This window comes from Zootoca vivipara, chromosome 11 (genome assembly GCF_963506605.1).
Source record: "Zootoca vivipara chromosome 11, rZooViv1.1, whole genome shotgun sequence".
In the NCBI taxonomy this organism is placed as follows: domain Eukaryota; kingdom Metazoa; phylum Chordata; class Lepidosauria; order Squamata; family Lacertidae; genus Zootoca; species Zootoca vivipara.
Genome location: NC_083286.1, coordinates 26,778,221 through 26,796,217, shown reverse-complemented (window position 1 = coordinate 26,796,217; position 17,997 = coordinate 26,778,221). Strand labels below are relative to the sequence as shown.

The window sequence follows — 17,997 nt, the reverse complement described above, 5'->3', positions numbered from 1 at the left end:
CCACGGAGGGGGCTCCGCGGCAGTGAACCAGCCCAGGCAAGGTAAGCCTTGCTGACCCCTGGCCTAGAACGAGCGAGGGAGCGCCGAACAGGAAGGGCTGAGGAGACCCTCACGCCCTTTTCCCCGCCTCCTCCGGGGTGGTGGTGGTGGTGCTGCCCTCCGAGGCCATAGACCCGTTAGACAGCGGCAGGTTCTGCAATTGCCAGGTGGGCTGGATTCAGGACCCTGGCAGGCCAGATCTGGCCCTCGGACCGTAGTTTGAGGACCCCTGCTTTATAAGATACATGAAGTGTTATCCTAAATTGGCAGGAATGTATACATACACACACACGTGTAATATATATATAGAGAGAGAGAGAGAGAATGAAAGCAGGGAAGTCAGAGGAAAATGAAATGTGAAAATTATTGACAGTGACAATTATGTTAAAGTGGATGTAAAACCATTACAGTGATATATTTTTGTTAAACAATTATAGGCCGTTCACACATCAGTGTTGATGATAGCACACACATCCTGATATTGGCAAGCTAATTGACACTTGTAGTGGGATAATTACACATTATCTCAATTCAGGTGACTACCCTATTAAGTGCTAACCTATTAAGAATGTTAATTCACCTGTGACCTGAATCAAGGTAGCAGCTGTTAATGTCAAATTAGCTTGTCAATGCCAGGATGCTTATTTGCCCAGGAGGGTCATGTCCTTTATCAATCTCCCAGCCCTGAAACTCATGCTGCCGCCATGCCTCACCCCATATACATGAATAGCAGTACAAGACTTGTGATCCAGGGTGTCTGGAGTTATGAACAAGAACAATCTTTTCAGGTGATTGTTGCTGATTTGACTTATTTCCAATAATAATAATAATAATACTAATAGTTCTATGATCTTCAGCAAGCAATCAACATCTATTTTAAGAAACATTTTAGTATTATAGAAACTGGAATGTTAATACTCACAACTTTCAGTTCTGGGTGGGTAACATTTACAGACAGATATTCCATATAATTTGCAAATCCTTCATTGAGCCAGAGATCATCCCACCATTCCATGGTGACTAGATTTCCAAACCACTGCAAGAAAAAACATCTTGTTATGGGAACTAAGATGTGACGTTCAACAGAACACAATGCAGATTGAAAAAATGAGTCAGAAGTGTGCGGAAACTGAAAGAGGACTAAATTTACCAGAGAGACTAGAGATGGAAGATGAATATCTACCACAATGTGACAGATCCTAAAGAAGAAGAGGAAGAGGCACGGAATATTGTTCCCCCAGTGGGGGGGCGGGGGCGGGACAAGACCCATGCCTGATTCAAAAGGTCCTTAAAGAAGAACAAGTGTGGAATAATGTTCTCCCAGTGAGAGAGGGAGGACAGGTCCCACACTGGGGTCAGAATTTAAGGGGAATAAAAGTTGTTAAAGCAATGGAAAATGGAAATTTAGGAGGACGGTACCGTGCAACAGTTACGGAACCGGGGAGACAGCAGGGAAGGTTGAATTATGGTAATTTAAGTGGTTGGCATCGTGCAGTAGTAAATGAACTGGGGAGACAGCAGGGGAGGAAGAAGAAAGTGCAGCCGACAGGCAGTGACAGAGTGGGAGTGGGGTGAGAAGTAATAAGTGATGTTATTTTCTGACTGCTTAAGATGGTACGAAACTGGATTGATTCATGGAACTGGCTGAACCGTCTGGGAGATTCCATGACCAGGGGAGGGGGGTGAAAGTAGACGTAAGTGTTTACATGTTATTAGGAGATAAGAAGTAATATTTGATTTTATGGATATTTTTGGGAATTAATGTTAGGCTAAGGGATGAAATATAAGATAGATATTTGGGAAATTAATTTTTGGGTTAAGAATATTTGATGATTAAAGGTTAAGGATAATTGATGTAGAAAATGATCTAAGATATATTATGAAAATTGCTGAAGATGGAATTAAAAATAGACCCAGTGAGAGGGGAGTCGAGGAAGCCCACAATTTAAGTAAAAAGAAAGATTGTTATTGATATGCTTTTCTTTTGTATTTTCCTTGTTGATTCTTGATCTTTTCTTGTATTTTTGTTTTTGCTTTTTTGTATTTTTGTTTGATTTTTTAAAACGAATAAATATTATTTTTTAAAAAAGAAAAAAACATCTGATAGCAGAGATTTTCAATTGTGTTAAATTAATCCTCTGGTGCCTTCATTACACTGAAGAATCCACTGACTAGCACAGCTATCAGGCTCATGTATAAAATTAGTGAAAACCTACCTGGTGAGCAAGTTCATGGGCTATAACCATGGTAACTCGAAGTCTACGTGATGCTGAGGATTTTTCAGGATCGTATAACAAAGCAGATTCCCTGTATGTAATCAATCCCCAATTTTCCATTGCACCAGACTGAAAATCGGGAATAGCTGCTAGGTCTGCAAATACATTTTGAAAAAGTTGTCCTTACCTGCTCACTCTATTTATAAATTCACAAGTCAACTTCGAAAGTAAATACAGTGCTCCCTCGACTTACGAATTACCCGACATCCAAAGTTTTCAACTTACGAACGGGAAAAACGGGACGAATTTTTCTACATCCAAACGGAAACAGTTGGCGGTTTTAAATGCGGTTTCCTCGACTTCCAAATTTTTCCGAATATTTTTTTCCCTATGGGAATCCGCTTTTCGACTTACAAAATTTTCGACCTATGAATGTGCATTCGGAACGGATTAAGTTCGTAAGTCGAGGGACCACTGTATATACATAGGTATGTTTCATTTGCATGCATGTGTAACTTAGAACAACATTTCTATCAAATGTAGGGCAGCAAGTTTATTGATGTAGCAGAATTTTCTAAAGTGCTAACTGGTGACACCATTTAATTTCAGACTCTTTTGTAAAAGGTTATTCAGTTCCTTTGCAAGAATAACTATTTCTGCCCTGTTCTAATTTCAGTTATACATGGTTACACATGAACTGTTGATAGGAACGCACATCCAATTGAAATCAATGTAGTGCAGATAAGTCCCATGCTCAATACGGTGCACATCTGAATACACATGTAATTATGAGTGTGGTTCCTTATCCAACAAGTGACACATAGACAGAAGTGTATTTCCATGTACTAAAATTGTTGGATTAAATTTGCTTCGGGGCAGGGGTGAGTTGTTCAGAAGAATGCCCAGAACCGTGTAGGGAGGGAGGAGATGCATGAGAGAGTCAATGGGGTACAGTTCACAGTTTTGACCAAAATAGATTTAAATCCCTGATCTACCATGAATTCAATGGATAGCTTTGGGAAAGGCACTACCTCCCAGTTCCTAGGATATAATAAGTGAGTGTTAATTATCTCAAATCAGATAAAGATTGCAGTGGGTGCACTATGCATGCTAGGTATGAGAAACTTATAGTTTTCCAGATGTTACTGGGCCACAAAACTTCCATCATCATCTTTACCCATTGGTCATGCTGGCTGGGGCTGAAGGAAGTTAAGAGTCCAAAAACATCTGGAAGGCCACAGGTTAGCTGCCACCTCATATACAGAACTGATTAAATAGTCATACTCAGATACTCATGGTGATCATGTGATACTGAATTTTCATATTGTGGAGGCACAGAAAAATTACTGAATCTGTACCACAGTAACACTGTTTCTGACAGAAGCACCTAGGCAGAAAAAGCAAATTGTTGAAAAAAATGGGAGGTCTAAAGATGGGGGAAGAAAGACATCCATCATTCTAAAGTGGTATTTCAAAGAACACAAAACCCTTGCAAATATACCAGGAACAGAAGAGAATTCTTAGTTGAAAGCTACAGTAGTTTATGTACATGCAAAAAGATGTTAGCAATAGCAGATCTTTATTGCCTTTGAAAATAACTCCCATGGGTTTAACAGCAAAATCTTACGCCCAGCTTACAAGTAAATTATTTTATTACCTAGGTGGCTCAGAACAATAAATACCTTGCTTAGGCAGAGGATATGGGATGTTAAAATATCCCTCATAGAAGTCTAACAGTTTTACTGCTGCATCCAAGGCATAATCCAGTTGTTTGATCACGTGTGGTACAGCATATACTGAAACCTTAAATCATAATCAAAAACAAAACACAAACATTGATGAATTCTGAATGCAAACTTAAAAAAATATAAAGGGTAATTAGTTTGTTAACCCCTTAAAATGTGAGTAAAGTTGAGAGCTACCCAACATTTGATTTAGCTTTTCCTACCTTCTGTGCATAGGCAAACTCCTGTGAAAACCAATGGCAGAGGATATGTTTCTTAGTAGGACATAGTCCAGATCCATTCAAATTAAAGGACTCCGAAGGTGGATCTTAATTTAGCAAAAAGTACACTAACAATGGCAGTGAAAGTATCTATATCTTATATGTATTTATATAATTTTAACCTTGTCAAACCCTGGAATCAAGAAAATGTTAATTTGTGGAGTTGCTTGTGGAGATTCTGACTAAGCATCAGGCAGAACTTTCTGACGGTAAGAGCTGTTCAACAGTGGAATGGTATCCCTCGGGAGGTGGTGGTCTCTCCTTCCTTGGAGGTTTTTAAGCATAGGTTGGATGGCTATCAACTGCAGAAAAGTTGAGCTAGATGACCCTCAGGTATGGCCGTGGCCAAGTGGGGGCAGGGGAGCAGTTGGCCCCTCTAGATCAAATAAAACAATAGAAATACTGACCAATCACATTGGTTCTGCCCTGCCCCCCCCAACCAAGTCCTGCCACTCTCTAACAAAAATCTTGGCTATGCCCATGCCCTCAGGGCACTTTCCAAATCAACAACGCCATGATTCTATAGGGAAGAGCCACTGTGGTGGGTAGAGAGTTGAATGTGGACAGGGATCAAGTTCAAATGTTTGCTTAGAAACACAGGATTACCCTGGGGCAGCGGCTGTATGTATCTCATACTAAGCTACCTCATGGTGTTTTAGTGCAGATAAACTGAAAGTCAAACTAAAAAAGATGAAGTGCCCTATGACTGACTGATGTAAGATTGCCTTTATTTATTTTTAATTTAAAGGTACATTATCTCATTATCCAGATGCTCAGTCTTTTTTGCAACTGCATGCACTCAAGCTTTTTAATTTTTATCCCAGCAGTTTAGAAAATTAAGCATTACTGGTACACTTTTCTACAAACAAATGTAAACAATTGTGCAACGGCTGCTATCTATAAACTGATGCTTAACAGATGGAGCATCACCACTGCAAGTCTAAACTTTTGCTTCTTATAACATGGTAATAGAAGTTTTGAGAACTACTGAAAAAATATTTCAAATTCTATAGGGTTGAATCCAGTATTAGTCACAACCAACTTAAGTACAATTGATTTCAATGGATCTACTCTTGTTGTTGTTGTTTAGTCGTTTAGTCGTGTCCGACTCCTCGTGACCCCATGGACCATAGCACGCCAGGCACTCCTGTCTTCCACTGCCTCCCGCAGTTTGGTCAAACTCATGTTCGTAGCTTCGAGAACACTGTCCAACCATCTTGTCCTCTGTCGTCCTCTTCTCCTAGTGCCCTCAATCTTTCCCAACATCAGGGTCTTTTCCAAGGATTCTTCTCTTCTCATGAGGTGGCCAAAGTATTGGAGCCTCAGCTTCACGATCTGTCCTTCCAGGGAGCACTCAGGGCTGATTTCCTTAAGAATGGATAGGTTTGATCTTCTTGCAGTCCATGGGACTCTCAAGAGTCTCCTCCAGCACCATAATTCAAAAGCATCAATTCTACGGCGATCAGCCTTCTTTATGGTCCAGCTCTCACTTCCATACATCACTACTGGGAAAACCATAGCTTTAAGTATACTACTCTAAGTATGACTAAGTCTAGCTCTAACTCATAATAATTTCTTTAAAACCTTTCTAGGCTCTAATTACTTTAAAAATTGAAACTGCTGCAATTTTAAAATATCAATATGCAACACTTCAGTTGATATGAAAAGTTTACCTTAATTCCACGGGTAGTCATCTTGGAAACGGATTTGAAATCTGAAACAATGAAGGCTACTAGGTAAGTGCTCATCTTTACACTGACATCAAAGTGGTCTTCAAGGAGCTGCCCGCCGATGTTTACGGATTTCACCTAAAAAATGTAAAAACTCTATTACGTTTCAGCTCTAGCTCTGAAGTATATTAATTACTTCTGGTCATGCGTGCGCGTGCGTGCGCACACACACACACACTATATTTTATCTCCCTCATAACTCTTTTAAGGCTTAAATGCTATGATCTCCTTTTGACAGCTGCAAACCTACATCTAAGCAGAAGCTAGAAATAGATCAGTTAAGAAGGGCAACCTAAAGGTAAAGGGTAAAGGGACCCCTGACCATTAGGTCCAGTCATGACCGACTCTGGGGTTGCGCGCTCATCTCGCATTATTGGCCGAGGGAGCCGGCTGATAGCTTCCAGGTCATGTGGCCAGCATGACAAAGCCGCTTCTGGCAAACCAGAGCAGCACATGGAAACGCCGTTTACCTTCCCGCTGTAGCGGTTCCTATTTATCTACTTGCATTTTGACGTGCTTTCGAACTGCTAGGTTGGCAGGAGCTGGGACCAAGCAACGGGAGCTCACCCCATCACAGGGATTCAAACCGCCGACCTTCTGATCAGCAAGCCCTAGGCTCAGTGGTTTAACCACAGCGCCACCTGGGTCCCTTCCTAGCAGGAGGTAATTGCCCCCTATTTCTAGCCCTACTCAACAAATTTCACAGCCTTTCTTACACTTTTTCCAATACATGAATTCATTCATTTTTATATTCTGCTTTGCTTTCTTATGTGAGCACTAAAAGTGAACACGACATGAGCATAAACTCTTATGAGATGTGGTTTATAGTGTACAACGGTAATGTTTTCTACATTATTTTGCTTTATCTGTCTCAACTAGGCAGATCAAAGTATACAAAGTATACACCTACAAGAGGCATATTGGATAGTGCAAGATGTTTCGGTTCTCTTATGATCTTAATAGAAAATTTAGCTTTGAATGCAGGCTCATCAAAGCAAGGGAAAGCCATACGTGCAGCTGTTGGTTCAAACTGTGTTGATGCAAGCACCCTGGAAGAAAAAGAATACATTGAATATATACTTTGTAAGTAGTACAGTACATAGAAGTACAGTAAAAATATTCACAGATTAACATTTCACCTAATGAATAGAAATCAGCTTGCATTTATTCCTTGAAGAAAGAGATAATATTAAAAAACTTTAACAGTGTATTAAGAAGATTCCATTATGCTAATGGAATTTACTCTGATATAAATATGCATATGATTGCAACCTAAAGGTGCTTCCAGATAGGTATTTAATGTGGGATTGGAGCTCCTCACATATGCAAGTTTTTTGCCTGTGTTTTGCAATTCTACATGACACGAAGCTTATAAGCACAGAAGCAATGAATCACAGGAAACAGGAAGGTCAAAAAGATACATACAAATCTAAATGAAAATATTATCCCAAAACAACAAAGGAGTAGCATAATCATATCACAATCAGTCAAACAGTAGAATGAAAAAAGACTTACCTTACTTCTCCTTCTGGAGTTCTATATGAGCTTTTATAGAATCCATGAAAACTGTCTGAGAGATTAGCAGAATACTCAATGCTAATAATGTACTTGTGTTCAATTTGGAGTGGTTCAGTAGCAACAAGTGCAATCTGTTCATATGGTGGGTATTCTAAAACAGTCACTTCTTTATCAGCATCACGGCTTCCTGTTGCTCCTTGGATGGTAGCTTTGGTGATCTGAAGATATTTGCTGTGCAGGATGACTGAGCTAGTTTGTTCAGTTACCATAATTTCTATTTTGGCCAATCCAGTAAAAGTTAAAGTGGTGAGATTTGGATGAATAAGAAGATCATAACGAATTGGGATGGCATGCTTGGGAAGCCTAATTTTATTCCAAGGAAATTTATTACTTCCATCTCCAGGGGATGAATCTGTTGTTTGACTATTGAGATTACAGCCCAAAAACGGAAAAAGACTTAAAATGACTACCAATAGAAACATTTTCAGCTTCTTCAAGGTAACTGTCTAATCTGGAAGCAGCAATCTCAGTGCCAGGTTGTTATTGTATCCACAGTGACAAATCTAATAAAGAAACATTTTTAAATTAATATAAAAACTTTTTAAAACCTCTTTGACTACCACCTATGGCTTTCCCTATCAATGCAATCTTTTGTGTCAGAAAAACAACATCAACAGTGCAGAATTCCATGCACTTTGGATTCATAATGTGGAGACTTAAGGAGCACTTCTGTTGCATCATACATGTCTTATTCAACTGCTCTGATCTGCAGAACTTGCCCTTCTACAAATGCCATAATGAGGTTTGTTCTGCATTTGCAAGGAACTGAACTTCTACGTGTGGTGGCACCTATACTTTGATACTCCCTGCCTATTGATACCGGTAGTAGAGGCAAGTGCCTTTGCTACATTATTTCAGATGTCTACAGAAAACTTTTTCATTTTAGCAAGCCTACCCAGATATGTAACTAGAATTGCGTATACCCCATACATTTAAGAAACAATCATTGAAAGCACCACTGCACCCCAAATTCTAAGAACTGTAGTTTGCTAAGCTGCTGGGAATTGTAGCTTTGAGGTGCAGGCCCGACTCTAGGGGGTAGTGTAAAATAGTGGGTAAGAGGGATGAAGACACAGCTCTCAAAACAACCAGCTCTTTATTCCAGCTCTGAGTCCAGACTGAACAGCAGCTTAGCCAACTGGTTTATATAGTACTCAGTAACTTGCAACAGTAACAAACTTCCCCTAGCTACCCAATCTGTGAACAGCACTCTCAATCCTTCATTTGCATGTTGCGGACCTGAGTGAGAACTGCAGCAACAGTGAGCAGGGTAAGAACTGCAGCCATGGTGGCCAGAAAGGAGTACTGCAGTTAACTTAATACATAACAGGTAGGCTGGGTGGCGCGGGGAACCAGGGCGCCGGGCCGACAGGGGGCGCAGCGTGGCGGAGCCGTGTGGAAGCCATGCTGCACGCTGCGCCCGCCCACCTGCCACGGCAAGAAACGGGGCGGGGTGGGGCGCCAGAGTGATCTCCGCACCACGGCGCCCGACATGCTTGGGACGGCCCTGTTGAGGGGTAAACAATTCCCAAGATTCTTTGGGGGAAGACATGGGCTATGAATTTGCTTTCAAAGTTTGGTGTGTACACAGCCTAAGTCATCTTATGTTCATTAAAAAGGGGTGTTTTTTTTAAAACAGATTTTCACAGACCACACAAAGAGTGTTGTGATAAAGTGATCTATAAAACTTTCAAAATAAATAAAATATACAGTGTGGGCAGGTGCACAAGCCTGAGGCTTGCTTCTGCAGCTCCATATGCCAAGCACTCAGGGGATACATGTGGAACCCCTCTGGGCAGGCTAGAAGCCAGTAGTTATTGGTCTGTCATTTTACTGCCAACTAATTCCACCAAAGCGAGCTGGACTTTTAGCAAGATGGGGGTGGGGGTGGAGGAGAAGCAACTTTTCCTCAACTCCAGGTACAGAGTTTTAATTTTCGGCCATTTTTGTCGTTGCGGCTCACCCCCTCATGATTACTGGGAACTGTAGTTTCAAGGTGCTGGAAAAATATGGCTCCCTGTGAGGGGGTAAACTACAATTCCCAGGATTCCGTGGGGGAAGGGGTGGTGGAGAGTGCTCCGCGCGAATCCCTGGACTGACTACGACGGTGAAAGGTACAGGGGCGGAGGTAGCGGGGTGGGGTAGGGGCGACGCACGCGGCCAGGCCCCTGCGACATGAACAGCTGCCCCCAAACCCAGCCTGCGGCCTCCTGCGCTGCGCCTCAAAAAAGGGGGCGAGGCAGCGGCCTGCGGAGGGTGAGCATGCGCAGTGGAGCGTTCTTACTCCTACTGCTAAAAGAGGTGCGCGCCAAAACTAGGCCCCTTCAGCTGGGAGGCCGCGGTCTTCCCTGCGCTCCCTTCCCTTATCCCGCGAGCGATACCTGCTCTCCCGGCTCCCGCAGCGCGCGCACGGCCCCCGTACCTATTCGGAGGAAGGGAGAGTGAGGAGGCCTCCGCCGCCGCCCCTGCCTCTTCTTCTCCCTCAGAGCCGGGGGAGCGAAAGCGAAAGCGAATTTCTCCCCTCGCTACCCGTCTCGGTGTCGCAGGGACTTCTATGGATCTCCGCCTTTTGCGCCCTTTTGCTCAGAGGCAGGAGCCTTTGCACGAGGGCGAGGAAGCGGCGTCTGCAAGCCCCACTGTACCATTAATTTATATATATTACTAACTACGACGTCGAGGAAGCAATTATTTTATCCTCGTCGGTGCACCTGCTTCTGAAGCATATCGTTCCAACGTTACAACCTTGTCTGGCGGAAGATCAGCTTCCTGCTCGAGCAGGTTTTGAGTTTCCAAAAAAAAAAGGGGAAATGTACCCAAGCAAAGTGCTTGTTGCTGCTTCTTTCTCCCCCCCATCCCCCCTTTTTGCGTGCACAGCTGCAGCCTTAAGATAGGCATAGGCCCCTTATTTATAGAGAGCCTATGATTAGTTTTGTTGTGGTCCAGTGTTGGTTGTACAGTATGTTCTTTACTGCTTGTTTGAAATGGTTCAATTGTATTGCATGGTTTTATGATCAAGCTGTTTGCCCTGGATACATTTGGGAGAAAAGTAAGCTATAAGCAGTGTTTTTCAGGAAGGAAAAAAAGGGGAAATTTGCCAGTATTCACCATGAAGTTGTTACATAATATAATAATAACAACAACAATTTATTATTTATACCCTAAATGGGTTGGCTTCTCTAGCCACTCTGGGCTGTTCCCTACAGAATATTAAAAACAATAAAACATCAAACATTAATAACAGATGTCTTCTAAAAGTCAGTAAGTGCCATACTTTTAACATTTGAAAAAACGGTGCTGGTACTGTGTACCCTTGAGTACCCCCATAAGGAAAAGCACTGGATGATGATATTCTGAATATCCGGCAGTGAATGGGATAGCTATATATGATGACTCTATTTTGTAGTTCTTGATCACATTTCTATTTTCTTCCAATGAGCTCAAAACTACGTGGCTCTCCCTGCTTCCTATTTTATCATCACAACAGGCGATGCTGAGAAATAGCTACTAGGACCAGGTCGCTTGGAGCTTCATGGGTAAGGATTTGAACCTGGATCTTTCCTGTCCTACTCTGACACAAACTAATACATCATACTGACTCTCTAGCACCCATTATTTTTTAATTGGCTCTGGCACAATTAAAATGTTAGGGAGTATGCAAATGGGCAAAAGGTTGCTATTTTCCTTCTTCAAACCAAGTTAATGCTGCCCAGAGTGGCTGGGGAAACCCAGGCAGATTGGTGAGGTATAAATAATGAAATCATTATTGTTATTATTATTCCAACATTTGAAGGGGATGGAGTGAGTGCACAGAGAGGAACAAAGTGCATTTGAACCTTCTCCATCCCTCCCAGTTCTTTTCACTGGCACTGGGAGCTGAAATGGGGTGTATCTGCGGTAAAGAGCCATAAACTCCTATGCTCCAGCTTCTCGCATGACTGCAAAGTCTTTTCAGAAGCTGAGAAGTCAGCAAAGGCTGCTTCGAGACTGTTGCTATTTTGTGGGTAGTATTTAAAGTGGATTTGACATTCTTGCACAACAAATATGCTCCCCATCTCTATCCAAAAGCAGATTTTTATTTTTTATTTTTGGTAAGAATGAATCCTCAAAAAGCAGTGAACATATAAAACTCCTGCAACCTTTGAGCAAGCAAATTGGGATGAATGCTCAATAAATAGGACATTTGGAAGCAGTCACAGCCCTACCACTCCCTCTTGTGTGTTGAAATATCTGTCAGGATGCCACAAGATACCCAAACAAGAAATTTATTTATTAAATTTCTATATCATGCTTCATCTAAGAATCACAGGGTGCTTTACAACATAAAAAACACAAAAATACACAACATAGTAACAAACAAATACAGCCTTCCCGCCCCCGCCTCCCGCATTCAGTTTAAAAGATCCCAGATTGTTTAATTAGACAAAGGCTAGGGGGAAAAGGAATGTTTTTTGTAATGTACTGTACAGTAATTCCTTTCTGAGATAGTAGTGAGATGTACATTTGAATGTTGTTGTTGTTTAGTCGTGTCCGACTCTTCGTGACCCCATGCATTTGAATAGCCATGCAGATTCAGCTTGTTGCCACCAGAGGTGGCTCTTTTCCTATTCCTATGATGGAGCCATGAAGTTAATGAATTAGGAAGAAATGTACAGTAATGTAAAAGGAAAAAAACAGCCAGCTATATATCCGTTCACTTCCTGATATTGTAACTGAAATAGGTGGGCATATATTACAAGTTAAGGAAATAAATGCATGATTCCCAAAATAAAACATGCTGAAGTATCAGTTGTCAAAGTTAATTATTAAATGGAAACAACAGGCTCTTATGTTCTCAGTTGTTTCCCTCGTTCCAAGTACATGTTCTTATCCTATAATACTAACACATTATAAGACTTCCAGGCAAGGACAGTATAGTGGTACCTAGGTTCTCGAACTTAATCCGTTCCGGACGTCCGTTCCAAAACCAAAACATTCCAAAACCAAGGTGCACTTTCCCATAGAAAGTAATGCAAAGCTGATTAATCTGTTCCAGGCTATTGAAAAACTACCCCTAAAACGCTTCCCCCACCACCCCAATCAGCGCGATCTTTTGATCTCTCATCAAAGCAGCTGGGCTGCAGAGCGCTGGCGGGACGCTTCTCCCCACCGCCCCAATCAGTGCGATCTTTCAATCTCTCTCGATCTCTCGTCAAAGCGGCTCGGCTGGCGCAACACTGAAAATGGAAGCTCAGGACTTAGGACACATTCGACACATTTTTAGAGAAACCAGAACGCTCGCTTCTGGAACCAAGGTACCGCTGTATAATATTGGCACCAAATAAATGTTTGATGGCAGTGATGGTGATGAAGTAGGTACATGAATAATTTAAAACTGGTTTTAACTGAGCTGGAATACAATATCTGTGTAGTGCTAAATCAGAAACCAGAAAAAGGGGGTGGAAGAGTTCAAATATTTTTAATTTTACAATTTTAATCTTACGATCCAGTCTTATAATGAATGGGGGGGGGGCTGTGACTTAGACCAGGCATAAGCAAACTTGGCCCTACAGATGTTTTGGGACTACAACTCCCATCATCCCTAGCTAACAGGAACAGTGGTCAGCAATGATGGGAATTGTAGTCTCAAAACATCTGGAGGGCCAAGTTTGCCTATGCCTGACTTAGACATTAGCTGATGTATCTGAAGTAGGCTGATACCAGATGGATGGATAGATAGATTATGCTACAAAAATGCACGTTACCCCGTATAGTATGGATGCTTTAGTTGAGATTCCTGTATTGCAGAGGGTTCGACTAGATGACCCTTGGAGTCCCTTCCAGCTTTACTATTCTGTTATTCTAGTGCTACTACACCCTGCCAAGCAAATGATTGGTGCTTTTGCTGATAGTGGCAGGGGATATATTTGTGTGTAGCAGTAGTCACACAGCCTGCTGTTTCCACAAGGGTCTCTAGATCAAGGCAAGGTATGTCATTTGGTGTTTTCTTTGTTTTCAGGAGAGACGCGTCATTCTCCATCCATTTGTACAATGTGTATGCATCTCTGGGAGGCCAAGATCAGAGATTCTTATGAAGTCAAGGAATATTGTCTGTACGTGTGTTTTTCATTTAAAATGTGTGCAATGAAGTACAGAGATTAAAGTACCTTTTCCAGAGAACTATTTCCTGAAGTGAGAAGGTCAGAACGTTCATGAATTTCAAAGGGGATCACTCATGCACCAAGGCTTCATTAAACATTATTATTCTGAAATAGCTTTATAGTGTGGGCCTGTCAATTACCTGATATTAATCTTTTCCAGGGAAGAAGGCAAAATATGTCCAGAGCTCGCAAGAACCTTCCATCTGGGAGCTGTCTGTCTGTCTGTCACCATTTGAAAGCAATTATGATTGTTCCAAAGGAATGAGTAGAATCAGAGTACCCTTTGCTTAAACCTTGCAGCCATTTGGACTTGATTACTGATTTAAATACTTTCACCTCTGGCTGTCTGCTTACAGGTTATTTGGAAGGATCAAAAAAGGCTTCTGTGGCAGTAAGGCATTAAATTGTAAAGCTAGTTAAAATGTTTTAACTTTATAGCATCACTGTGATAGTAAGCATACTGCCCCTTGCCCATGGTCCTGTTGTAGTTTCTGGGATCTTCAGATAAAACGTTGATATGGAAGTACTTAAAAAAATACCCTAGAAGAATTGCTGCAATTGCTTTTACCGTTAAATCAGATGCTATCTTGGAACCTACGGTAGCTAAGTGGTCATACCTGAAAGATAATCTCACACCTTGTATATACCCACTTGATCACTGTCCTCTGCACGGTCAGGATATCCTTTCTGCACAGTGTAGGAACAAATTTCAGTGGGAACAAATGTAAGGCTCGTGGACCTCAAGTGTAGCATGAGTGAACAGTGTGATGCAGCAGCAAAAAAAGAAGGAAGCTAATGCTATTCTAGGCTGCATCAACAGAAGTATAGTGTCCTAATCAAGGGAAGTAATAGTACTACTTTATTCTGCCTTGGTTAGACCACACCTGGAGCACTGTATCCAGTTCTGGGTGCTACAATTTAAGAAGGATATTGATAAGCTAGAACTTTTGTAGCTTACAGCTTCCAAGATGATCAAAGGTCTGAAAACCAAGCCTTATGAGGAATGGTTGAGAGAGTTGGGTGTGTTTATCCTAGATAAAAGACTGAGAGCAGATATGGTAGCCATCTTCAGATATCTAAAGGACTGTCACGTGGAAGATGGAGCAAGCTTGTTTTCTCCTGATCCAGAGACTAGGACTTGAACCAATGGCTTCAAGCTACAAGAAAAGGGGTTCTGATTAAACATCAGGAGGAACTTTCTGACAGTAGGAGCTGTTTGACAGTGGAACATTCTCCCTCTGGAGATTGTGGACTTTCCAACACTAGAGGTTTTTCAGCAGGGTTTGGATGGCCATCTGTCATGGATGGTTTAGTTGAGATTCCTGCATTGCAGTGGGTTGGATTAGATGACACTTGCAACTCTGATTCTATGAATTGGGCCTTTATTGTTAAATTTATATTCCTTCCTTTCTCAAGAGACCACAAGGCAGGTGGCAACATAAAACACAAAATGCATAATATAATAGTAAAAGGGAGGGGGACTACAATACTCCCCCCCCAATAAATTGATTAACAGCCAAAGGCCTGGTTGAAAGAGTGATGTTTTAGCACGGCACATAAAGATATAACGAAGGCGCCAGGCAAACCTTCCTGAGGAGAACATTCCACAAATGGGGAACGACCACAGAAAAGGCCTGTTCTCATGTTGGCACCCTTCGGACCTCTTTTGGAGGTGGGGGTTTTAGTGTTGTGGAATCTGACCTGAGGAATTGCCTTCACTTGAATATGAGAGATAGACACACTCTCTCTTTTCTTTTCTTTTCTTTTCAGTTCCTGCTGAATACCTCCATCTTTCAACAAACAGTTTAAGTTGAGATCTTCCCCATTACAGTCTGCACCTGTATTGGAATTGTCTTTAAGATGTTTTTGTTGCTTTAACTCTTGTTGTTTGCCACCCTTTGGGAGGAAGTGCAGGATATAAATTTAATAAATAAACCCTTCTAACTGAATGGCCAATGGTGGCAGCTCAGACAAGTTCTAGGACAGGCATCCCCAAACTTCGGCCCTCCAGATGTTTTGGACTACAATTCCCATCTTCCCCGACCACTGGTCCTGTTAGCTAGGGATCATGGGAGTTGTAGGTCAAAACATCTGGAGGGCCGCAGTGTGGGGGTGCCTGTTCTAGGAGATAGTGCTATACAGTAAATGCTTCCTCATCCACAACCTTGCCTGATAACCTTGAATTACTTGCTCTCTCTCATCCTTCATTCCCTATCAGTATAATTGAGATAACAGCTGGCTTATTCACAGAAAGTCAATCTGTATGCTTCTGAAGCACAGTAAACTAAAGTAACAAAATCTTATCACCTTGAAATTAGATCTTGTAATGTTGAAGTCCTTCTCACCAGTTAAGATCATTGTGTTAGTGGTGGTCATGGACAGTTTTGCCCTGGCCACAGCTATTTATATTCTGAAATATGTCCAACTGAATTGTCTTCAAGCTCAGCATACAATCTGGAAACTTTGGTTAGTATAAAATGTATACTTTGGACGCCTCAAATTGGAATGTGACATATTAAAAACATACCATATGTTATAATCCTCAATTTGCATTCTTAGTAAAATTTGAAGGAAGTGTAAAGTAAGTGGATGCATCATAATATTTCCATACAAGGTTAATTTTTATATACCATTTCCTTGCACATCTTTTTATTTACAATAAAGATGCAATAAATTTCACAGCTGAAGTAAAGTTGTTTCTTCATTTTCATACCCACTTATTTGTATGTTGTTGTTGTTTAGTCGTTTAGTCGTGTCCGACTCTTTGTGACCCTATGGACCAGAGCACGCCAGGCACTTCTGTCTTCCACTGCCTCCCGCAGTTTGGTCAGACTCATGTTGGTGGCTTCGAGAACAGTAGCACTCAAATGCTTTACTAAAATACAGCAAGTCTAAGCATGTCCCTGAAGGCCTGTTGTCTTGGAAAAAGAAAACAAAACAAAATTGTACTACTTATACTGTTAGAAGTGCTGCTGGGGGGGAACCCCCCTTTTAGGTTTGGTGACAGTAGTTTCAGAAAACTCAAAATGTTTTATAGAAAACATTTTAAATGGATTGGGTGTGATTTATTTTTCAGAACTTGGGTACTGTGAGAATTCAAGAGCAGCTTTTTTGGGGGGGGAGCTGTTTCAGAATATTATAGGGCAACAGTCATTAAGGATCATAGAACTGTAGAGTTAGAAGGGACCACAAGGGTCATATGTTCCAACTCCCTGCAGGAATCTGAAGTATCCATGACAGATGACCATCCAAACTCTGCTTATAAACCTCCAAGGAAGGGAGACCATTGACTGAATTCACAATGAGAATGAGAAATTGGTGGGGGCAGTAGGTTCTATGGCTTATAGTCAGAAAATGGGGTAAACAGACATTTTAAACTTGGTAGTGCAGGAGAGTAAGTTTGAGGATGGGTCCATGTACAATTTGGAGTCAAATGTTGAACTAGTTAAATGTGTGGTGTGACTTGGGAAAATTGAGTAGTGTGCATTTTCTTCTTCCATACACTGGCACTGTGGGTTAAACCACTGAGGCTAAGGCTTGCCGATCAGAAGGTCGGCAGTTCGAATCCCCACGACGGTCCCTGCTCCTGCCAACCTAGCAGTTCAACAGCACATCAAAGTGCAAATGGTTAAATAGGTACTGCTCCGGCGGGATGGTAAACGGTGTTTCCGTGTGCTGCTCTGGTTCGCCAGAAGCGACTTATGCTGGCCACATGACCTGGAAGCTGTACGCCGGCTCCCTCGGCCAGTAAAGCGAGATGAGCACCGCAACCCCAGAGTCGTCTGCGACTGGACCTAATGGTCAGGGGTCCCTTTACACCAGAAATATGATGTAGATGGTAAATTTAGCTATTTGCAAACAGAAGCAATTATTTGCCAGGGCTTTTTACTGCCACTGTATTAATATTGGAAGCTTCCTCTTGGTCTGCAGAGGGCAGCAGAGTGGGGGAGAAGAGGGTAAATTCTGAACATTGGCTGTCGTCCAGATATTTTACATTCTTTTCGATGACTGAGAAGAACCCATGAAAAACAGTAGCCTAGTCTACCTTTCATCAAACACCACCAGGTATATTTTCAATGCAAATTTTGAGGGTTAGCCATTCTCTTCTTGCTCACTTTTGACTACAATCGGATTTCAAGCTACAGTGTTGAATTCCATTTCAGTTTCATTATTATTTTCCAGTGCTTCTATAACACATGGTGGTTGTTTTCCTCCTTTGTGAAATGAACGCCAAAAAGAAGCACTCTTTATCGTCTGAGGTACATTGTGCTCATTTATCGACTGTCAAGAGT

The 17,997-nt window shown here is 41.7% G+C and overlaps 1 protein-coding gene across 2 annotated transcripts in view; it reads right to left on the bottom strand.

Moving 5' to 3' along the window:
• Nucleotides 1–10,143, bottom strand: part of ERAP1 (endoplasmic reticulum aminopeptidase 1) — a 31,711-nt gene extending 21,568 nt beyond the window's left edge. The window contains exons 1-7 of one of the 2 annotated variants that reach the window (XM_035100169.2): nt 9,991–10,143; nt 7,506–8,071; nt 6,901–7,039; nt 5,934–6,068; nt 3,938–4,058; nt 2,256–2,410; nt 962–1,075 (exon numbers count right to left, since the gene is read on the bottom strand). In XM_035100169.2, the coding sequence (XP_034956060.2) occupies nt 962–1,075; nt 2,256–2,410; nt 3,938–4,058; nt 5,934–6,068; nt 6,901–7,039; nt 7,506–7,990 (1,149 nt within the window). In that variant the 5' untranslated portion in view covers nt 7,991–8,071; nt 9,991–10,143. Of the gene's footprint in view, nt 1–961; nt 1,076–2,255; nt 2,411–3,937; nt 4,059–5,933; nt 6,069–6,900; nt 7,040–7,505; nt 8,072–9,949 lie in introns of both variants that reach the window. The other variant, XM_035100170.2, reaches the window with a different exon arrangement.
• Between the last annotated feature and the right edge of the window lie 7,854 nt (nt 10,144–17,997).